This window comes from Leptodactylus fuscus, chromosome 1, assembly GCF_031893055.1.
Source record: "Leptodactylus fuscus isolate aLepFus1 chromosome 1, aLepFus1.hap2, whole genome shotgun sequence".
Classification (NCBI taxonomy): Eukaryota; Metazoa; Chordata; class Amphibia; order Anura; family Leptodactylidae; genus Leptodactylus; species Leptodactylus fuscus.
This window is the reverse complement of record NC_134265.1, coordinates 291,098,716-291,123,436: the sequence shown is the minus strand read 5'-3', so window position 1 is coordinate 291,123,436 and position 24,721 is coordinate 291,098,716. Positions and strand designations below refer to the sequence as shown.

The 24,721-nt window shown below is 40.9% G+C and overlaps 1 protein-coding gene across 1 annotated transcript in view; it reads left to right on the top strand.

Moving 5' to 3' along the window:
* Positions 1 to 24,721, top strand: part of NAF1 (nuclear assembly factor 1 ribonucleoprotein) — a 43,643-nt gene that overhangs the window by 10,910 nt on the left and 8,012 nt on the right. Inside the window, exons 3-6 of the mRNA XM_075265721.1 lie at positions 1,826 to 1,970; positions 7,051 to 7,144; positions 11,614 to 11,696; positions 17,766 to 17,926. Coding sequence (XP_075121822.1) covers positions 1,826 to 1,970; positions 7,051 to 7,144; positions 11,614 to 11,696; positions 17,766 to 17,926 — 483 coding nt within the window. The remainder of the gene's footprint in view (positions 1 to 1,825; positions 1,971 to 7,050; positions 7,145 to 11,613; positions 11,697 to 17,765; positions 17,927 to 24,721) is intronic.

Here is a 24,721-nt window from a genome sequence, read left to right as displayed (position 1 = left end):
CTTTCAGGTGTCAAGTGCAAGCCCCTTTTTCATCATAAAAATACTTTTATGATTTCTTTTATGCCTCAGTTATTCCTAAGGAACATCTTTTTAGTCATTCAGTCATGATAGCGGTAAATAAAGGCTTTTGTCTTCCTCTTGCTAACCAATGCTTCATTGAATACATTTGGAAAGATGTCTTCTATTTTTTTTTTTAATTTAGGTTCTCATCTGCATTGGATATTCCATCACAGTGCCCCTCTAAATCACTGGTGGAGAAAGTCCTGCAAGCCCGACTACTTAGTTCAGTTAAAAAGAACCGACCCCATTATATTCAAAGGGGTCCCTTGAGCTCCATTGGTGTCTGCCATTTTAGTGGTCCGCGTGTCCATTCTTTTGGTCCTTGGACGGACCTGTCACTAACTTGAAACTAATTTAACATTAAAGAGGACCTTTCACCATCTGGGGCACATGCGGTTTTATACACCGCTAGAAAGCAGACAGTGCGCTGAATTTGGCTTTGACGTTCTGTGACTCCGGTGAAGAGCTATCTGTGCCGGTACCGTAGCTCTTCACTGTCAGAAGGGGGTTTCTGACAGTCAGTCAGGAACACCCTTCCTCACAGTAGTGCCTATTGCGCTGTACTGTGAGAGATTAGAGGAACGCCCCATATCGCTCAGTGTCATCGCTGGGCGGTAGGCAATGCCCCCTCTCACAGTATAGTGAAATAGACGCTACTGTGAGGAATTCAGCACACTGTTGGCTTTCTAGCAGTGTATTACACCGCATGTGCCCCAGGAGGTGAAAGGTCCTCTTTAACATATCCATGGAGCCATCACTTTAGGTCTGTTTGTAGCAATTCCCTGTCAGTAAGGGACAGAAAGGGATTACTTCACATGACAAACCGTAGCAATGGTTCTGAACCAGGCACAGTGTCTGGCTCTGCTCAGTCTCTTTCACAGCAGTTGTTTGAAGCCACATTGGATGTATTCTACATTTAGTGTTTAACCCCTTTCTGGGGTAATGTAGTACAGCACTATAATACGCGGGCACAGAAGCTGTACTTACGGCGTTACTTGCAACACTTGGCTTTGTTGAACTAAAGGACTAGTTGCCCAAGTTGCAAGTTACTCTGGAGATTAAACTCATGGTTTAGTTCCAAAAGTTTATTAAATAAAGAATGAAAAAAATAAACAAAATAAAAAGTTAAGACATTATTAACAAAATGCAAAAAAATGAGTCAAGGAAATAAGTATTGGGAAGTTGTCAAACTGTAAAGTGTGCTTTATATAATTATATTTACTTCATACACAGGACAATGGACACATTTACCATCACTATGCACAGATGAATTAGGGGGTTAATGTTAAGTTATAATCTAAAGTACTAAAAGAATACAAAAATGAGAAGGTTTGTTTCATTTTTTTTTTTTTTCTCTCTGTTTGGGCACATTTTCCCTTTTCATTGTAATACAAAATAAAAACATATCCTCTGTGTTAGAGAAAATTGGGACACTCTATTTTTTACATAAGAAAAAAATAATAAACACAAAACAGCACTTACTTGGACAGACTAATGCTAGGTTCACACTAGTGTTTGGGGGCTTTAACTATAAAATCGGTGGAAACCCAGTGGACCCCAATTAGTCTATGGAGTCCGTGTGTAGCTTTTTTAAGTGGGCCCGAAGAACAGAAACCCTGAACGCTAGTGTGAACCTATCTTAAGACTGAGAATCAAAGTTCCCCTTAGAATGCAGCCTTCTGGTGTTTCACATTTTTGCTTTGTTCACCGGAACCAGAAATGCCATTGGTCATGAGGGAAATTAAGAAGTCAGTTTGTCTTTCAGTGACTCGGATTCAGATTCATCATCATCATCCTCTTCTTCAACATCATCCTCTTCATCTTCTCTGGCTTCAATGATTCAGCTTGATGAAGAACCAATAGAGAACAATGACGTTCCTTTGAAGACTAAGGATGAGCTACTTGTGGATGTGAGTACATTTTGTGAGGATGATATTTTAGAGTCTTATGGCCCTTTTTACATGGGCAGCCGAGTGTGGCTTAGGACAAGAATGAACTGTCTCACGATTGTTTATTCCAGAATTGCTATTTGGCTGCATGTACATGTAGCAGTAGTAACTAGTACATGTAATCTCCATGCAATTTGTCCTTGTTGGGAGTCCCTCACCCTATTTGTATGTGGCGATGTACTGCTGACATTTTCTTTTTTAGAGGTGTTTTCTTTCGTCCGCTGATTATTGACTCTTTACATGTCCCAATTATCTGAAGCTACAATTCTGAGGAAGGGTCGATTGCTATAATTGACCATCACCATTGACCTCTGTAAATTTACCTCAACCAATTTCCATTCTAGACCAAGATCTTTTCTACATAATGAATTATTTTTTAAAAAAATTTGTTTTCTATAATTCTGCCTGCAATATATTTTCTATTTTTCTAAGTAAATATTAAAGATCAGGAATAAAAGTCCAGAGCACCAGTGTGTATCGTAACTACCAAATTGTTGTATTTGTATGAAAATAACAAGAACGTTATTAAGCTATTATCACTTAATTAGCCAATTAAACTGTTTACAGCATTGCGTTTGTTGCTTGAGTAATTACACAGCAACCGTGTAGTGCTTGGTTATCGAGTAGAACGTCATAAAAGCTAAATCTGAAGACATTTGCCACTTCATCAGGTTGTTGATGCAGGCTAGCATTCTAAAACTACTATATTACATGTTCGATTTTTACTTACCAGATATCTTGTGTGGGTTTTGTCTTTATATCTTGTAAACTACTTCTTCTTGTACGTTAAACTACCGGGGCTTTTATCATATCCTTTCTACCTATTAAATCAATGGTAGAATCCCTTTAAAGGGGTATTCCCACGTCGCATACTCACCAGTCTTCGTTGCTGTAAAATCTTCTGTCTTCCTGCTTTGTTGCGTCATTGTTAGGCGGGGTTACATATGCAAAGCCAGCGGCGAGATGCCGCTGGCCCTGCGTGCACGCTCATAGACCAGTCTAGCCTTCACAATGCGAATACAGACCCGGCATCCGCCTCTCTCTATTACAGCGGATGCTGGGTCTATATTCGCATTGTGAAGGCTAGACTGGTCTCACCATCTATGAGCGTGCACGCAGGGCCAGCGGCATCTCGCCGATGGCTTTGCATATGTGAATACAGACCCGGCATCCGCTGTAATAGAGAGGCGGATGCCGGGGACTGTTAGACGCCGGCACAGATGCCTGCAACATTGCTATGCTCCTGCCCTGCAGCGGCAGGAGCGATGCTGTTACAACCCCTTTAAGTTTCCTGCCTGTTTCTATCATTGTGATTTTATAATTTTAACTAAGCCTATGCTCAAGTAGCCTTTAGAAAGGCTATTGTAGACATACCGTTTATTTGCAGATTGTTGCAACTGTTTGCCCCCCCCCCCCCAAATCTGCGTTATTGTTACGCAAATTAGCCTTCTCTGAGCATAGGGAGCCTTTCCCTTTTGCTCCGAGCACACCAGCGTATCAGCAGGACCTGCATCACCCATCCCCTTCTTGATAGAAGTTGACTCTTTCTGCTCCTCTTCTTAGCTTCTTCCTCTCATTGGCGCAAACGAAATCTTGCACATACGCTATATACTCGGCCGCGCAAAATTTGAGGTCACATGGTAGGCAGCACCGAGAGAGGCCTTCTGTTTACATCGCAACCCATGCTGGAAAAAGGTCACACTGTGATTGTGTGACCTTTTGAACAAGGTAAAAATCAGGATAAGGAAAGACCCTGTAAGCAGACAACTAATGACTGTTGAGAGCATGGTCTTTCAGACAAAAAAAAAATCACCAACGTGCCCCTTTAAGGGCTACATGCTGCGTTTGTTTCAGTTAAGTAAAAGGCTTGATTCTGGTCTGGATACATTACGTCTGCCATATTTATAGAAATCTCCCATCTATTTGCTGCATCATGGACTTTTTCTTTCTGGATGTTCTCTTGGATATGGCCAGCTTAATTTTGAGTAAGCTCAAAGTATGAGGCCATAAATACTTTGTCCATTTATTTCATTGGAATACAACCTGTGAGCTTTCCCGCTGTTGTGATAGCTTAACTGGTTTAAATGGAGGCTAACGTGTATGTGATGTAGATTTTCAGAATCTTCTACGACTTTAAATCAGCAAAACTGTGGCAACGGTCAATATGTCAGCAGAGACCAAAATACTGTTGAATTTGGCTGTATGGTTGGAATATTCCAAGCACCACATTCATTGTTCCGTTCACAAGGGCTGCTGTAAAACTTGAAGCTATCCTCATTTAGAGAGAAGTATAGCATATAGACACTATATGCCATAAGAATCTGAAAATGGGGTTCCATATTTGGGGTCCCAGCTATCAGGAAAGCCAAACGAGATTTTATAATTCCCATTAACCACAAGTTGTAAAGTAGCATGTATGCTTAACCATCTTCTTCTCTTTGGGGAAGGGGGGGGGGGGTGTACCATATGTCTACTATCAGTTTTGTCTGGATTGCTTCTTTATAGTCCTTTTAGAGTAGCACCGTCACAGTGGCTTGGTGCCCTAAAATAGGATATGTTCACACGGAGGACAAGGTGGCGGAAATCTTTTCTGCTGTGTGAACATTCCGCACCGCTCGCCGCGATGGATCGCCATTCCGTTGCGGCATACTGCTCTTGTGTTAGTCCCAAATGAATGGGCCTACACTGGAGAGTGTCCTCAGCCGCGGAATTGGCAGCAATATAGGGCATGTTGCTTCTTTTTTTCCTGTTACTAGCTAGCGGAAAAAGGAAATGATCGGCTCCCATTGAAGTCAATGGGAGCCGTTTATGGCAGTGGATTTTGAGGCGCTGCCAAAAAAACTCTGTGTGAACTAGCCCTTACTCAGATGCAGAGTCATCATATGCACCTGCACAGATATGTGTAGGACAGAGAGAATAGAGCTGGCTATCGGCATCAGACCGATGCTGCAGTCTGTTGTTCAAGTAAATGGGATTTTTGGAATTGCACGTTGTATTTGTAGAAGGGGATATGGTTCAATCTGTTACTAGTAGCTGCCACAACCACTGTGCAAATAAGTGATGTCTGTAATGTATGATATGAAGAAATGTGTGAGGCGTTCAGAAAAAAAGCCATCTTTTCTCATGCTATACACATCTGATGATAATATAAGGGCCACTTTCCCAAGACTCCAAATTTTATTTATTTTTTTTTAACTAGTTCTGATCACCAGATGGTATACTGTCTAGCTCCCCTAGGTCCTTTTGCAGGCTTGGTGTAATTACATTTAGTGCACTAGAAAGCGAGGTCTGTTTTAATTTCAGAAGTAGAGACCGCTTCCCCCCCCCCCCCCCCTTCATTCCAAAATATTTCTGGTCAGTGTGTAAAATGAACTGCATTGATGAGGAAATATCATAACAGTTTTTTAAATTCACAATAGACAGAGTGCACATCAGAAGTTTTTCCATTCCATTAAAGATATTTAAATATATGAAATTTCGACATTGCCGGCGTTGGGACGGGGGCTGCAGGCCATGTAAATAAGCATACAAGTGAGGCAGCAAACAGTGTGAATAATGAGGGGTGGCCTTCCTTTTAGAGACAGCAGGCAATGTTGGTGTTATGTAGATGAGGGGTGGCATAAATGATAGTATGGAAGGGTGACAAACTATTCTTCACACCCCATCTCTTATCAGCTGAATCACTTCACTTTTTCATGAGACTGATAAATAGCTGTCCTTGGTCCTATAAAAGTGATTGGAGCGGTCACACTTTTAAATGCCTCAGGTACCACCTCCATGGATTTTTTTTTTTTTTTTTTATAAAAGGGGGTCAGATACTGTGTGATGACCATAAAAAGATGTGACTCGGCATCCGAGTTACATAAGTGTGGTGTTTTGTTTTTTTTTTGTTTTTTTTTTAACAGATTTTGACACAACAGCTTAGCCATCACTGGTATAGAATAAACCATTGTTATTTAGACTCCATAGCCCTGGTGATATATTATAAATTTATTACCGATCATTATGGATAATGGGGACACAACTGTTAGTTGTAGATATTCATGCAATGTATTGCAAATTAATGAAAACTATTTAATACAGTATATTCCTCTTTGTTATAGCAATACATGTATGTGCTAGAAGAATAAATGCAGAGTCGTTGAGGAGGTCTAGTGCTGGTATTAAACGTTTGTACTGGTTTTTGCGGTCTGCAATTTGCTGATCAGCAACACAGAATTTCACTCCAAAAAGTCATTCTGCAGACGTCCGTGTCCAGCCGCACGTGCCCGTAGAGTTCTATGGGACAGTCCATGCCATGAATTCATGGCCTTTGCGGAGCTCGGTCACAGCACGGCACACCACGGATAAAATATCCGATGGTGTAAGTGGCCGCACTGAATACAATGTGTCCGCAATTGAGAACCCACAATTGCGGACTAAACTTACTGTCATGTAAGACCAACCTTAATCTAGTCTTACACTGACTCTCACTGACTTGTGGTCGGTAGAAGCTGCAGGAAGTTTCCAGCTGTGTTTCTGATGACTTGACACTCAGTGATGGAGTATTGGTAGACCAGCTGAAATGTTATAGCAGGCTATTAATGGTTTTACAGTGAGCATTTGCTTTTATGACTTTCTGTTCATGTGCCAATAGAAGTTTAGTTGGCATTTTCTAACATTAGCACAATTGTTGAGCTGCCCAAATCCTCCAGTCTTCTGTTTCTGTATTTACTGCAAATAAGAAGTTGACCTTTTACTTCTCCTTGCCAGCAGTTGAGTATTTAAGGTCTTCTGAGTTCTGTAAGTTCATAATATCCCCTAGGAATAGAAAATGATAATGTGGAGCTGCTTATGTCAATGCTTTACCTTTTAGCCCACTAGTCTGAGAACTTCTCCTACTGAATATGATCATCCAGTAGCTTGAAACAGCTTTTGCATTCTGTGGTTAACCGCAAGTTTTCGATTTCAGAGGAGTTTCTTTATTTTTGTGTGAGAGTGCAAGGATTGCTTACATTAGAGAGACTCAATGGGTAAAATTGCTTTTGTTTTTCTTCCCTAGGACTTGCCCGCAGTTGAAGAATTATCCATTAGCCTGCCAGACCATGTTGAATTAAAGCCATTTGGAACCGTCTCCAGTATTATTGAGCAATTGGGTATGTCTTACAAATCTTCAAAATGAATCTAAGATGATAATTATTAAAGAGGATCTTTCACCACTTCCGATAAGTCCAACTCTTTATATTGTTTAATAGTCACCTCTCTACCGATTCTGGTGCAGATGGATTTTTTTTTTTTTTTTTTTCCTCTAGCCCCCACCATTTCTGTGAAAGCAATGCTGTTAGTTGTGGTGCCTAATGTTGTGCTATATTGTTAAGAGGGCAATGTCAGGCAGTAGCTGACAAGGAAAGTGGCTCTAACACTGGCTGCCTCTGATTGGAACTCTGAATCCTTCCCGTTTAAACAGTCGATACACTTGAGGAAGGGCATAAGCCCGAAACGCGTTGTGTGACGTCAATCAGAATAAAGAATGTCCATTTTTTTCTAACTAATTGAGCGCGGTGATCCCCTTTTTTTCTCGGGTCCTCCAATCATTTACTGACCCCAAGGGTGATACGGATCCTGCAAGCTCAGCGTACATTAAGTGGTTCAAAAGCGCATTGAATGGTTGTAATCACAACCATAAAAGGTGAGGAGAACTCTTACCTTTGTCTCTATAATAGTGCCATACGGTACCTCACTATTGGCAGCTCGGTGCTGTTCCCTGTTTTTCATTCTGACATTACAGAGCTTACATAGCACATCAGGCACAAAAATTACCTGTATTTTCTGCTCCAGAATGGTGGGGGCTAGTGGGAAGATTCCAACTGTGCTGGAATCAGTGGATTGATACCCATTAACTTGTTAAGAACGTGAATTGGTGGAATGTGAAAGGTCTTTATTGCCGGATTTCTCAAAAAGCCAATGTTTGCGGAAATAAATGAGGAAGCACTGTGTGTGTGATCGTTTTTTAAATTTAATGGAACACTAAACTTGAAAATGAATGCCAAAAGTGAACAAAACAAAATGGCTTATCTCCTGCTGATCACTCCTATTTTCAGCTGGAGAGTTGGGCAAATTTTAGCGCTTTTCTATGAAATCCTGCGTTACTTTATTCATTCTCTTATTTCTCAATTGGAAGCTCTGGTGTCATAACAAGCTGATGACCCATATACAGGTTACACAGTTCTATCTTTATATCCAAGAATATCACTGTTTGCAAATGGTCAGGATTGGAAGCAGCTGTCTATAAATATTGCTGACTGTCTTTAAACCATTGATGTCTCTGGAAATGATACAGGTAGATCTTCAACCTTAGTGTCTTGAAAGTTAACATTTTATTTTATGAAATAAAACCATTTCAAGTAATCCCCCCCCCCCCATCCTTATTTTCCCTGCTTTACACACACATGCCCATACACAGTGAGAAGCGTGGGAGAGTGTAATAAATGCCGGATTTCACAAGAAAGCTAAAGTTTGTTGTAAAAGTAAACTACCAAATGTATTAATGACACAGGTACGCTATAAAAATCTTATGTCGCTGGGAGGAAGGCCAATCTGATCTAGAGCAAGGATGAGGAGGAGAGAATAGTCAATTTTCTGAAACAAAAAGATTTTTGTTCATTTTGTGTGTTCTTTTAACCTCATTTGCTTCCTACCTGACTACCAGATGCTATTATGATAACAAATTGATGCAAATAAAAAGAAATTCTCATTAAAGAGCAGTAATTGAAATGGCTGTTTCTCTCATAGAGCCATAACTGTATACATATAGTGTGATGAAGCGGAAAATCTGGCTCAGATAAAGTAATGGCTTTAGTTTCCGTTATAGTTACTTAATTTTTTTTTTTTTTTTTTTTGAAAAGCAATCTAAAGCTAAACCGTGTATGCCGTGTATGAAAGTACAACTTATATACTGCTAAAAAGTTGACAGAATGCGCCCCCGGTGCCTGAGAAATCGGTGCTGTTAGTTTTGGTAGCAAGAGGAAAAAGGTTGAGGCACCACGCTTCTTCCGGTAGCTTAAACCTCCAAAGCGAGTGAAGAAAGTATTCTGCCTCCTTTTGAAATGAATGAGTGGTGGATTTTTTTTTGTTTTGTGGTGCATTGTCATGTGAACTTAAAGGGGTATTCCCCTGTACATAATCATATCTATATTTGTAGATAATTAAAAGTTAAACATTTTTGCAAATATAAGTAATTAAAAATTCTGCAGAGTTTTAAAGATTTTCTCTAACTTTCTTAGTGGTGACGGTCTGTTATCTTGATCGGTTGCCATGGATACGACCACCAATGCAGAAACTTTCTATGGTCTGGGACTAGTCAGGAACCCAGCTATGATGTCCTTATTGTAGCCGGGTTATCAGGCAGAGACACGACATGTATCAGAAGATATCCCGACCACAATAAGGAAATCATGGCTGATTCTCTGACCTTAGAAAGTTTCTGCATTGGTGGTCGTATCCATGGCAACCGATCAAGATAACAGACTGTGACCACAAGATATTTAGAGAAAATCTTTAAAACTCTGCAAAATGTTTAATTACTTATATTTGCAATAATGTTTAACATCTAATCATGTACAAATTAAAAAATAATTATGTAGATGGGAATACCCCTTTAACCTTAACCTGCCTGGAGATAGAGGACTACAGATGAGCGAGTACTATTCCATCGAGTAGGTATTTGAATGAATACTACGGTATTCGAAATACTCGCACTTGTTCGAATACTATTGCTATTCGCAGTAAAGATTTGATTCAGAACCAGCGTTGATTTGCCGAATGCTATACACTGGTTCTGCAGCAGGCTCGTCCTTGCTAGTCGGGAGAGCTGGCAGCTTGCGTTTATGCGGGAGCTGACTATTTCTCATAAGAATGCATTGACCAGCGTTGACTGGCCAAATGCTAGACAGTGCAGAGCATTCGGCCAATCAACGCTGGTTCTGCCAGAGGCTTGTCTGTGTGGAGGTGGAGTCTAAGGTCAGACCACAGCAGTCTCCATTGTGGTCCGATCTTAGACTCCGCCTCCTCACAGACGAGCCTCTGGCAGAACCAGCATTGATTGGCCAAATGCTCTGCACTGTCTAGCATTTGGCCAGTCAACGCTGGTCAATGCATTCCTATGAGAAAAAGTCATCTCCTGCATAACCGCAAGCTGCCAGCTCTCCCGACTAGCAAGGACGAGCCTGCTGCAGAACCAGCATTGATTTGCCAAATGCTATACAGTGTATAGCATTCGGCCAATCAGTGCTGGTTCTGCAGGATGAGTAAGGGCCGGCTCACATTAGCGCTTGTCTCCTGTCTGGAAGGAGTCCTCAGGAGGACCCCCCGAACGGAATATCAGTGCAACTGACATTATAGACTATAATGGGGTCCGTGCGCTTTAACTGCACAGCTCTCCTCCTGCTATTCGTGGACCTGGTGACTCTCCTTTAGTCGAATAGTGGTTTCCCCAGAAACAAGTATTTTTTTCCCCATAGACTGTAGTGAGAGTCGATATTCAATGGAGTAGTCAAATATTGAGGCTCTACTCGAAACAAATATCGAATCTCGAATATTTCACTACTCGCTCATCTCTATAGAGGACAGTAATGTTTTCTTTCTGCTTGCAGAAGATGGTAGGTAGTTGATGTCTCATTACTGTGAATGGAAGACCTTTTTCTTGGAGAAGATTTTCAGACACACACCTTAGAATCTGTTCCAAAAAACCTCAAACTCCTTAAGTACTTTTTTGAAAGACCACGTCAGTTTAACCCTCGGACTTGTCTCTTAGCAACCATGCTCTCAGAAAAACTAACCTTTCCAAGTGAACTTTCCCTGCGTCTGTTCAGATATCTGACTGGATTTGCTTTTAACGCGTGTTGTCTGATGGAGCTTGTAAACGCCATCTGATAGGAACCCCGTGTCCCTGCCTTACTGTATATGTACGTGTGTGTGTGATATATATATTTCCTCTGAATTACTCATTTAGCAGATTCCTAAAACAATTGCTGGACACCTCTATAGTCTTCTAGAAGTCTTTGACATAAAAAGCCTTCTAAATGTACCCTTCACATATTAATTATAGATTGCAGTAATGACTTGGAACAGGCCCATCTAAGTACTGTGTCTTGGCTTTATTTTGTGCTGAAGTCTTCAGTAAGTGTGTCAGGGCAGTAGTACGTGCTTATTAAGGTGCAAAGTTCTGTAGGTTGCATTTGGAGAACTGTAATCTGGCTCTTTTGCAGAGTCCTAGGTTTACTGCCAAGATTTTTTTTCTTTTTAATAATAAAGGTTCTCCTGATTTTTTTTATGTCATTGACTCTGGTCCAGTGACTTGGATCTGGAACGTCCATGGATCAGCTACTTTCGGTCAGCATGACTCTTGGTAATATTTACATGCCAGGAGCTTTGTACATGCTCACTCACTGTGAAAGACTATATGAGAGCGCTGCGGTACCTAAATCCACTGCTATACTTTGTACAATGAGTGTCTAGGCACAACTGATCTGCGGGGGTCTTAAGTATAGGCTATCAATATTAGAAAGTGGATAACCCTTTTAACTTTTTGCTTAACAATAATTGATTTGTCTGTTTTCTTTTTCAGTTATTATCGAGTCTTTGCAAGCCATTCAACCTTTAAATGAAGACACTGTTGTTTTTAAGGAGGATCGAGGGGTTGTTGGCAAGGTGAGCTTTGTAGATATCTTAAAATTAAAGGCTATGTACCGTATTTTTCGGACTATAAGACGCACTTTTTTCCCCCAAAATTTTTGGGGAAAAGGGTGCGTCTTATATTCTGAATGTGGCGCCTGGCATCCGCTGTAATAGAGAGGCGGAAGCCGGCAAGTGATAGACGCCGGGGCCTGAGACATCGCTGTGCTCCTCTGCCCTGCATGAAGCCAGCAGCGGGAGGAGTGATGCTATTCCGCTCCTCCATCCCCCCGCTGCTGGCTTCATGCAGGGCAGAGGATCGTAGCGATGTCTCAGGCCCCGGCGTCTATCCCTCCCCGGCATCCGCCTCTCTAGTACAGCGGATGCCGGGTCAGTATCCGTGGCCCCTTCTCCCCCGGGGCCGGTCCCCACCGGCCCCGTACCTGTGAAGTTGCAGGCCGGCTCCTGCGCGGCGATATCACAGGAGCCGACCTGTTCGGGTGACAGCCGGGAGCCTAATGAGGCTCCCAGGCCTGTCACTGCTATATTAGTATTGTGGCTGGGTCTATGACCAGCCGTAATACTAATAGACAGAATGTCCTATAGACGGCAATACACCTGTATTGCCGTCTATGGGACTTGCGATCAAGTGACCGCAGGTTCAAGCCCCCGGGGGGAATAAAATAGTAAAAAAAAAAAAAAAAAAAAAGCTTTAAAAATATGAAATAAATAAAAGTTCTAAATCACCTCCTGTTTTTTTTTTTTTCAATACAAGGTGATCTAAGCAATAGATATCCCCCAAAATGGTATAACTAAAAAGTACAGCTGGCCCCGCAAAAAAAAACGCTCTATGCATCCCCGTACAGCTGCAGGGTCACCTGTCAATGTGGCCTTGCAGCTGTTGCAAAACTACAACTCCCATATATTAAATATTTTACCAGTTTTTGCTTCAAAAATTTTTTTCCCTATTTTCCTCCTCTAAAACCTAGGTGCGTCTTATAGTCCAGTGCGTCTTATAGTCCGAAAAATACGGTACATCTTTCTTGTCAATTTTTACGTGGTATATTACACCTATTGTATCTATCTAAAACACTGTTCAGGTTTTAATACAGTTTTGCTTTCCTTTTTCTTCTCCAGCCTTTACTTGCTCTCATATGATGCAGACTAAACTGTCCCCTTATCAGAGAGATCCGTCTTAGAAGCTACCTGGATCTTTCTGTGACTCTTATAAAACAACATAACATTTCGGGATAAATGAATGTCTGAATAGTTGGGAGAACACAGACAATTCACAGAACGAGCCATCAGATATCTGCTCATATGCATCTTTCTGAAAAGCGGGCAACCCTGGAACAACATTGCCATACACTTTTTAGTGGTGACGCTGAGATTACCGTATATACTCGAATATAAGCTGACCCAAATATAAGCTGAGGCCCCTAATTTTACCACAAAAAACTGGGAAAACTTATTGACTCGAGTATATGTCTGGTGGGGGGGATTCAGCAGCTACTGGAAAATTTCAAAAATTAAAATAGATGCCCATAAAATTACATTAACTAATCACCTATCTTTACATTAAAAATGAATTGATAGGGCTGCAAATGCAGACACATATAGGACCTGCTCCACCTGATCCTGTGCTCTATGACTCGAGTATAAGCTGAGGGGGGCTTTTTCAGCATAAAAACTGTGCTGAAAAAGTTGGCTTATACTCGAGTATATATGGTACTTAAATTGGCTTAGCGCTGCGCTTGTTCCTTGTCCACTATCGGCTTCTGTCATCTCATAGCTGCTCACAGCTGATCTGCGCTGGTTCAGACCCCCACAGATCACATACTGATGGCCTGTCCTGTGGATAGGGCATTAGTATAAAAAAATCAATGTCGGTTGGACTCCACCTTTTATAAATGCAGCATTATGTAAGCTTTTCTTGTTTTATGTTATGCTGCTTGAGCATTTACGTAGCCTAAAGTTATAAAAACCTATTGTATAAATCAATCCTTACGCCCCTTCTTCTGAAACGTAATATATTTCTGGTATTCTAGCTGTCCAGAACTGTTTAGACAACCATGAGTGTGTCGCCTCGCACTATGTAATGACGGTCGCTTAAAAAGCAGAGCACTTTACCTATTTTTACATCATCCTGTATTGATATTCCAATAATAGTTACTGCTTGCAATCTCATTAAAAGGCACACAGCAAAGTTTAATCTATATTTCGTAGAAATGTGCTACAAGATTCTACTCTAGAGAGGTAGGTCAATATTACATTTTTAACCATATTTACAGTTGTAGACATTTTAAAGTTTAACACTTTGCATAAAAAGTTAGAATTATTTCAGGTTTGATAGAGTATTAAAGATTTTCTCTGACAAGTGCCAAATCATTCACGTTCCTATCCACTTTTATAGAGAAAAACGTCAAGAAAATCTTTGCCAACGCTTAATTTTTTTTATTTGCAAAAATTTTCAATTCTGTCTACAAATTTTTAAATATTTTGTTCATGAGAAAAATCCCTTTACTGTTTTAGAATATTTCAGTTGCATTTTAATGGTCAGAATAACATGGCATACTTTATCAGCCTGTTGTAAGTCAAAGGGATCAGTACCGGAACTGATCCTATTAACCACTTCCGGACCCCCCATAGACTATATACGTCCGGGAAGTGGTTGCCTTGTTCTGACAAGACGTTCCGGTACGTCCAATCAGAACACAGCAGCTGCACGAGATCGTGCAATTGCTGAAACTGGGAGCCGGCTGTAACTTCAGCCGGAGCTCCCAGAGAGATGGCAGGGAAGGTTTATTCCCGTTCCTGCCTTCTCGATCGCTGTGTATACAGACCTCAATGAGAGCTGTATACACGGTTATGTGAGCCGCCACCTGACCCGGTGGTCACGTGATCCGCCAGGCTCAATGTCTTGCAATAGCTGCTGAGTCCTACAGGACTCATATCAGCTCTGTACACTGTGTATACAGCGTGCAGAAGGCTGTATTCCTCCTGCAACTGGGGCTAAATGTACCAGCCCCAGTTATAGGAGAAATCAGCCTCCCTAAAAAGGAAAAAAGTGATCAGATGTCCCCAAAGGTCTCTTATGACCTTATGGGGACAGCATCTGAAAATTAAACAATTAATAAAACAATTTAATAAAAAAAAGGTTTTTAAAAAATTTAAATAAAATAAGTAAAATAATGCGCTAATAAAATGCCGTTATTAACCCCTTAACGCTAAATCACGTACATTGTACGTCAGGGAATGTGGTTAGTTCCTGCATTCCCACGTGCATGTACGTGATGGAGATCGCACGGGCTCAGAAGCAGAGCCCGTGCGATCTCCATGGGAGGCCGGCTGTATCTGACAGCCAGGCTTCCCCTGTAGCAGCAGGGATGGTGATTGCACCGACACCCCCCCCCCCCCCCCCTGTTTAACCCTTAAGGTGCCATGATCCATAGTGATCATGGCACCCTAGGGGTTTGGCCGGCTATAAAGCATGCTGCCGGCTGCATAAGGAGTCTGTGTGCTGTAGTTTACAGCTACACGCTGCTCCTTAATCCCTCATCGAAGCGAGCTCCGATGGGGAGAGGGTTAACCCCTTGGATGCCAGGACGAGAGGAAGCTAGTCTATGCATCTGCATAGCTAGCTTCCTCTATAGACTGCAATACACGTATATTGCAAGTCTATAGTTAGTATAGAACCAGTGATCCTCTCTGATCGCTGGTTCTAGTGTGCTTACAGCACAAATGTAAAAAAGTTTTTAAAAAAAAAAAAATAATAAAGTGTGTAAAACAAAACAAACAGTTACATTTCTTGTAAATCTGGAAAATCGCTGTTACACTTGTAAGCCTTGTAACGTCCAAAATAAATTAAAATACAATCAAAAGATGATGCCGATATAAAGCAGAGATATGGGAGATAATATTTATTCATGTATTTGGGTGATATGGTTATCTGCCTGAAAAGCAGAGAATTTCACATTTTGAAAATTGCAGTTTTTTCCAAATTTCCATCAAATTTCCTATTTTTTTAATAAGTAAATACAAAAATATTGATTAGTGTTTACCACTAACATGAAGTATAATGTGTTACGAGAAAACATTCTCAAAATCACTTGTGTAAGTTAAAGCATCTCAAAGTTATTGCCATTTAAAGTGACACATGTCAATTTTGAAAAAATAGGCCTGGTCCTTAACATACTTTTGGGCTGTGTCCTTAAGGGGTTAAAGGTTATAGCCCCACACCCGACAACACCATACAAAATAAAAATTACCGTAATGGAGAGGAAAAACTATGTTATAAAGTTTTTCAGTGACACTTTGTGTTATTAAATAAAAAAAAGAAAAGTGAAAACCAGACACAATTTCCCTCCTATTTTGTTTATATTTTCCCGGATATAAAAAAAAAAAAAAATTAAAACCTATTCGAAAATAAAAACAACATAAAAATAAAGCCCTATGTGTCCCCGAAAAAAGACACAGAAATTAGTTGAATGAGACGTATGAGAAAAATGTTACAGACCTCTAAACCACAAATACAAAAAAAAACCCTAAAATGTGTCTGGTCCTGGCCACAAATTGGCTCGGTACTGAAGTGGTTAAATTGATTATTATACCTATCATGTATCCTGTGAAAACATTGCATTTTTCAAGTATGAACAAAGCTGGAGAAACACACACGATAGATCAGTATTCCTTCTGGTACAGAAAGTTTTAGCTTGAGATAAATGTTGAGCTGCAATCCGCTGGCTCCAGCTTAGAGTTTAAATAATACCGTACATGGAAAATTCTTGCCCCAAACAAGGCAGACATTAATCACGTAAAAACGGCCTGACATTATATATTACATGTTTTTATTATGATTGCTTGACTTGGAAAATACCTTGTTTTAACTATGTTAAATGTGAGTGTTTATTTTGAAAGCAGACGTGGTAATAAAGCAGTATGGCTATAGGTCAGTCATCTATACTGGTGCTTAGTAGTGCGGTGGAGAGACACAGACTTCCACCAGATACAAATTAAGCTGCAGCTCCCTAGGGTTTCTGGAAACGTGCATGCTTCTGCAGGCAAATCAGCATAGATTAACTATTGGAACTGTGTACTCATGAGAAGTTAGGATCTTCTTCTTAATAAAATAAAAAAATCAGCAAGTGCTCTTTACCAGGCACGGTGTCTTCTCTTGGCAGCACTGTTATCTGCCTTTTCCTGATGTTTTTTTTTTTTTTTTTCTTCTTCTTCTTTTTCCCTGTGTATTTCTGCTTGCATTGTTTAGTTGCCTGTCATGGTGTACCCTGCCCTCCAGTATGCAATGGGTGGCTGCCAGCGAAAAGGCCCAACACAGCCAATGATCAATAGTGGATAAATCCATAGCACATTACTTTACCATGCAGTCTATGGTTTATTCACATAGAAATTAAATCCAGAATATCTCCATGGCATAAAGTATCTACAAATTCTTTATATAGGTAGATTGTTGAAGGTGCCCAAAAAAGTTTGTCTGGCTCACCTTCCTCAGTGGTTTCCAAGGTAGAGGTAATTCTGTAGATAAACAGTTCATATGAGAGATATTGAGTGACCATAATGCGAAAGCAAAAGGATACTAAGGAAAAAACAAATAGATGATCAAGTGATGTACAAACGAGACATACTAAAAAACAAAAAACTTGAGGTCCCTAAAAATAACTGCTAATGGGGGGTATCTATATGTATGAACTTTAGGGCTCATTCACACGGAGTCTTTTGACAGCTGATTTTGACGTGGAATCCGCCTCAAAAATGACTCCCATTGACTTCAATGGGAGCCGCTCGCCTCTTTTTTTCCACTAGCTAGTAGCAGTAAAAGAAGCGACATGCCCCTTCTTCCCACAGATTCCGCAGCAGAATCGTCCGCGGCGTGAGGCTCTGTCCCGATAAGACCCATTCATTTGGGCCTAATCCAGAGCGGAATGCCACGACGGGCGTAATGTTCACACACAGAATTCATGTAACTCTGTGTGAACTAGCCCCTGCTGTGTATAAGGTCTCAACAAAACTGCCTCTAGTGCTATCTATATTTGAGACCTCTCTGTACAACTGACTAATGTGTTTCTCTTTTATTAATTTGTTTCACAGATATTTGAGATATTTGGGCCTGTTCCGCATCCGTTTTACGTGGTTCGCTTTAATTCTAAAGATCATATTGAATCCAGTGGAATTAAGATGAAAGATACCATGTATTTTGCTCCATCTGTTGAGGACTTTACACAATATATAATCCCTGATGCCTTGAAAAGGTATGTTATTATTTTCCTTTACAAAGAGCATTTCCTTCTAAAGGGGCGACTCACGCGGTAGGGGCTGTATTTGTTTGTATTTGTCAGCCTCATAGATATTGATTGGAGCAGCATATGTGACCCTCTTCGCAATCAAATCTCAGAGGAATAGGGGATTTGGGACTCCCTTCTGGTGATCATAGGGATCACCACTAAGGATAGTTGCTAAAAGTTGGGTAACCTTTTCCAGTTGTTGGGACACACGTTTACAGTTATATAGAATCTGTCTGCGAAAAAGTAAAAGAAAAGTTCCCCTGCAAATTCCAGTCCAAACTTTTCACGCTACCAACATTTCTTAACGAAATCTTGTGCTGACCTTTTGTTTACTTATTAACTCCCCCCATCATTACATTTTAGCAATCATAACTTTTTTTTTTTCCATTTTTCTATCAACAAAGCTGTATAAATCAATCAATAAATAGAAAATAGACCTAGGAGGCCTAGGTTTCTAAACTTAGATATTTTGGAGCCAAAACAAATTTTTAGTTCCTAAACCATTTAATCCTTGCCAGTCACGCCCCACACAGTATAATGTTCCCCTCCCACACAGTGTTATCCCCCCGAGAATGAATTTGTGCCTTCTCTCTAAAATGGTTTTTCAATGTGCTATCCTAATTTTGCTCTATATTTTTGCATATAATTGTTTGTTTGCTTATGGTGCCTTCAGCTGATATGCAAGTGATTCTAGAGTATCCTACTTGTGGATGCCAGTTTACTTTTGTTTTATTTTAAGATATTGGCATAAAGTGGTAGTAGCTTTCCCATTATGTCAAAGGCAAAACAAACATTTATGAAGTGCTTTTCTCAATGAGACTCAAAGAGCAGGGGAGTAAGTGGCTGTCATACAGGCACTTTTCCTCAACACCAATAAGGGTCAGTTGTTTGTATGGGGAGCCAGTTTACCGATCAGTATATCTTTGGCTTGCGGGAGGAAACCAAAATACCCAGAGGAAACCCACACAAACACAGAGAGAACATATAAACTTCATGCGGGTCTTGCCCTTGTTTGGATTGAACCCAGGACCCCAGTGCTGCAAGGCAACAGTTCTAACAACTGAAACACCTACTGCCCAAAAAGAGGCGTATGTAAAGGTAGGCCCTTAAGTTCAGTCCAGGGTGTACTCAGTAACACCTAGATTTTTGCCCTGTGAACTTACCATAACTTTCTCTGATGCCGGCTGTTACAGCAGGAGCTGAACTGTCAATCTCAGATCCTGGTGTGAAATGCACAGGCCTGTACATCAGGGTGCCTTCATGCAAAGCCCTCGGTGTATGTGTGCTTGTGGTAGACTAAGGGGTTAAGTGAGGCTACTAGCAGTGAGGACAGTTTAGTTTTGCGAAGAGGTGGTCTGTAAGTGTTTGGAGGTGCAGTCTCTATACTAAGTGTTCTCCATGACATTTCTTTGGATAATTTCTAGTGACTATTGCATTAGTCCTTCCATGGTTATTCTGAAGGTTTCAGTGCCTAGAACAGTTTACAGATGGAGAGATAATCTTCCACTTAAGACATTAATGATTATACTGAACAGATCTTGTACCCGAAGGGTGCTTTTTTTTTTTTTTTTTTTTTTTTTTTTTTTTTCTCTCTCTTTAAAATCCTATAAAGGTTTGAGAATGCTATGAAGGGTACTTTATTTACAGGCTGCTGTGGAGTTTTCCATGATTTATATAGACCCTGTATTTTAAGATCCCTGTGAGGAAGAAATGGTTTACAAGCTTAAAAGATCACAGTTGGATATCCCATACACAGCACTTTTCTCAATTTCTCTCAATGCTTGTTCAGTTATTTTCATATGTTGTATAATTTTATTATATACTTTCCTTATCAATTCTTCACGGCTTTCTAAATATCTGCTTGGTGCAACAATTTCTGCTTGATTTCTGTGGATAAAAACTAGGCCATAGACATGTAATGAGCACACATGCAACTCTATATATACTAATGCAACAGTTTGTTTAAAAAAAGAACTATGTATTTTATTAGACATTTTTGTTGTGTGAGATTTTTCTCACTCTACATGCACACAGCATTACTCCAGGTGTATCCAACACTGATATCCAACCATGAGAGGATTAGATACACAGCATTACACGTCGGAGGATTAGATATACAGCTTGGCATACAACATCACACGTCTGAGAAATAGATACACAGCTCGGCACACACTATCACGTTGAGGATTAGATACAAATCAGAGCTTTACTCCAGGTTTCTATAACAACCCAGCCATTTTTTCTTCACTGCTATAGGTCAGCGTTAAGGGAACTGATACTGTTACACAAGTTCACATTCACACAGCTTTACTCCAGGTATTCATAATAAGCTATCATAGGTTTTTCACTGATATCCAAACGGAGATACACATGATCACATGACACTTATGGACACACACACACACACAAGTGACATGCAAAATACACCAATTAACAACTGGGCTAATTCTTATGGGGTCACTAGACAAACAAAAAATGAAACCTACCCGTGCAAAGCCGGTCCTCCTGATAGTAATCTACATATAACACACATGCTCCTACACAATTTGTGCAAGTTTAATTTATTTTTTTAAGCGTTATGTATGTTGTTAAAGGGATTTTGTTACCAGATCCCTACATATTAACTCAGCCCAAATGATAGGTTAGTACATTGAGTGTGACAATTGAGTGATGAGTACAGGTATGGGGAAAAAGTGCTTTTGCTGGATGTCGTATTTACATGCGTTAAAGGGGTTTTGTAATTAGAGTCAAACCGCCAGAACCCCAATCAATCAGGGGAGTATGGTCTCAAAAATACCCTTGCATCCTCCATGCAAATAAAGCCCCAGTATGTCTACTTGGTTTGCTCCCATAGAAGTAATACTTCATTCACATGGAAGACGCAGTGAGTCCTCTGTTCTTCTCATCACTTGGGGCTCCCAAGGTCGGACCCCCAACCATCTTATTCTAATCCACTGGAAAAGGAATAAGTATCTTTAACCACATGAGGACCGCCGTACGTAAATTTACGGCCTCATGTGCTGGTACCTAAAGACCGGACTATTGCCGAAATACGTCCGGCCTTTAGGTACCTTTCTGGCGGGGGGAGGGGTGCGGGGGGGACAGGGGTTAGGTGTTACTAACACCTAACCCCTTCCTCCATAACGTCCAGTCGGAACTGAGTCCGGCTGGACGTGTTAACCCTTTCGATTGCGCCGTCAAACATCGCGGCGCGATCGAAAGGGATCCGCCAACAGGTTAACCCGATCGGCACCCCCCGCGGCGAGATCGGGGGGTGCCGATGTCAGTACAAGGTAGTCTGGGGTCTGGCCAGTGACCCCAGACTACCGGAGCCCCCACATACCTGGTGATCCTGCCAGGCGGTGGAGGAAGTGAGCGATGTCTCACACTTCCTCTGCAGCTTACAGGACACGAGCAGGCTCATGTCCTGCTCGTGTCCTGTCTGCTACTGTGCTGAATCAGCTGATGCTTTCATCAAAGCATCAACTGATTCAAGTGTCCTAAAGGGACACATGAAAAAGTTAAAAAAAAATAAAGTGTATGAAAAAAGTAGTAAAGTTCTAAAGTCCAAAAATCCCTTTTTTCTATACAAAATGAATTATATAAAAAAAAGCACTAAAAATTAAAAAAAGCAATGCATATTTGGTACCGCCGCGTCCGTAACAACCTGTACAATAAAACTGAAATAATATTTAATGTACACGGTGAACGTCGGGAAAAAAAAACGGAAAAAACTCGCCGGAAATAATGATTTTTTGCCATCTCATCCTACAAAATATGCTATAAAAAGTGATCAAAAAGTCATATTCACCCCACAACAGTGCCAATAAAAAGCGCACATTTTCCCGCAAAAAATAAGCCCTCAACCAACACTGTCAACCGAAAAATAAAAATGTTACGCCTCTCAGAAGATGGCGATGCAAAAATCACTGATTTATGTCCCCAAATGTGTTTTTGTTCTGCAGACTTAGTATCGCATAAAAAAATAACATAAATGAGGTATCGCCGTAACCGTACCGACCCGCAGAATACAGGCCACATGTTACTTATGCTGTACGCTGCATGGCGAAAAATTTAAAATGTAAAACTCTATTCAGGATTGATTTTTTTTTTTTTTTTTTTTTTAATCCAGCAAGAAAGAGTTAATAAAATGTAATCAGTAAGTTGTAGGCACCCAAAGATGGTGCCATTACAAAATGCATCTCATCCTGCAAACAACAAGCCCTTATATGGCCACATCACCAGAAAAATAAAGAAAATATAGCATCTAGCAATGTCAAGGCAAAACCCCCCAAAAATCGCCAAATTATTAGAACACAACTGGCTGCGTCAGGAAGGGAATATATAAGCTGTGCGAGCGAATATCAGGGGACACCCCAGATTTACAGCTTATGAGCGAAAAAACACCAGAAGTGACGCCCAAAGTGACCCCCAGAGTGACTCCCCCAATCATAGGAGCTACTGGGACATAGTAGGGAATTTGGTGTCTGCAATGTTCTCCGCACAGCTTATATATTCCCTCTTCGCCATCCGCTGTGCAGTCACGTCCGGATACTAATACTCACTACACCCCCTGATAAATTCTTTGAGGGGTGCAGTTTTCAAAATGGGGTCACTCCTTTGGGGAATCCACTTTTCTGGTACCTTACAGGCTCTACAAACATGACATGGCGTCCAGATACCAAACATCCAAATCTGTGCTCCAAAAGCCGCATTGCGCTCCTTCCCTTCTGCGCCCTGCTGTGCGCCCAAACTGCAGTTTATGACACATGTATGACACTGGTGTACCCGTTATATCGGACGTAATGTCATATGTGAGTATAAACTGATATTAGGGCACAGCTGGACGCAAAAGGGAAGAAGGGTTATTGGGTTTTTGGAGCACAGACGGTTTGGTTTTTGGATGCCATGACACTTTTGTAGATCTGAAACGCCAGTAAAGTGGAATCCCCTGATATGTGACCTTATTTTGGAAACTACACCCCTGAAGGATTTCTCCAGGGGTACAGAGAGCATTTTTAACCCCCAAGTGTTGCTATAACTTATTATCCATAAATGAATACGAAGCTGATTGTGAGAGGTGAAAATGACAATTTTTCCAGGAATACGTCATTTCAGTGCGTAATATGTTGTGCCCGGCTTGTATCAGAGATGAACGCTCTAAAAGCTGTTGTGCCCAGGATACCCGCTTACCAGTTTTTGGAGTGTCTCTGCTGACATAAGTTGGGCACAACATATCGGGCACTAAAATGGCGAATCTCTGGAAATTTTTCATTTTTAACTTCTCATTATCAGCTGTGATTTCATTTCTGGCAACTAAATAAATGCAACACTCAGGGGTTAAAAATGCTCGCTACACCACTTGATAAATCCCATGAGTGGGCTAGTGTCCAAAATGGGGTGACATGTCTGCGGATTCCACTTTATTGGCAATTCAGGGGCTTTGCAAAAGTGGCATGGTGTCCTAAAACCAAACTGTGCTCCAAAAACCAAAATAGCGCTCCTTCCCTTCTGTGCCCGGTTGTGCCCAAACAGCCATTTATACCCACATATGGCATTAAGTCCGTTATCCGGGGTACACCAGTGTCATACATGTGGGCATACACCGCTATTTGGGTACCCAGCAGGGCGCAGATGTGAAGGAGCGATATGTGCTTTTGAAGTGCAGATTTATATTCTTTGTTTTTGGACACCACATCACATTTGCAGAGGCCCTAAAATTGTCCCTACAAAATGGGGTCACTTCTTGGTGAATTCCAGTTTACTGTCACCTGTGTAGTTTCTAAAATGGGGTCACAATGGGGGGTTTCCATTGTATTGATACTTTAGGGGCTCAGCTAATGCGACATGGCACCTGAAAACTATTCCAGCCACATCTGCTTTCTAAAAGCCAAATAACGCTCTTTCCATTCTGAGCCCCACCGTATACCCATACAGCAGATTATGGCCACATATGGGGTATTGCCGTGTTAAGAAGAAATTGTGTAACAAACTCTGGGGGGCTTTTAATTCTTCAGCTACTTGCAAAATTAAAAATATGGCGCTAAATGGACGATTAATTGGAAAAAAAAGTAATTTTTCATTTTTACGTCCCATTGTTAATAAAATCTGTGAATCAGCTGTGAGGCCAAAATTCTCACCAAACCCCTAGATAAATTCTAACAGGGGTGTAGTTTCCAAAATGGGGTCACTTTTAGGGGGTTTCCACTTAATTGGTACACTAGGGGCTCTGCAAATGCGACATGGCACCTGAAAAATATTCCAGCAAAATCTGCCCTTCAAAAGCCAAATAGCGCTCTTTCCATTCTGAGCCCCGCCATGTTCCCATACAGTAGATTATGGCCACATTTGGGGCATTTCTGTGTTCAGGAGAAATTGTGTAACGAACTTTAGGGAGCTTTTTTTCCTTTATCCTCTTGTGAAAATGAAAAATTTGGGGCTAAATTGACAGTTTGTTGGAAAAAAAGTAAATTTTCATTTTCATGTCCCAATGTTAATAAAATCTGTGAAACAGCTGTAGGGTCAAAATGCTCACTCTACCCTTTGATATGTTCTGTGGGGGGTGTAGTTTCCCAAATGGGGTCACTTTTAGGGGGTTTCCACTGTATTGGTACTCTAGGGGCTCTGCAAATGCGACATGGCACCTAAAAATTATCCCAGCAAAATCTGCCATCCAAAAGCAAAATAGCGCTCCTTCCATTCCAAGCCCCTCCATGTTCCCATACAGCAGAATATGGCCACATATGGGGTATTGCCGTGTTC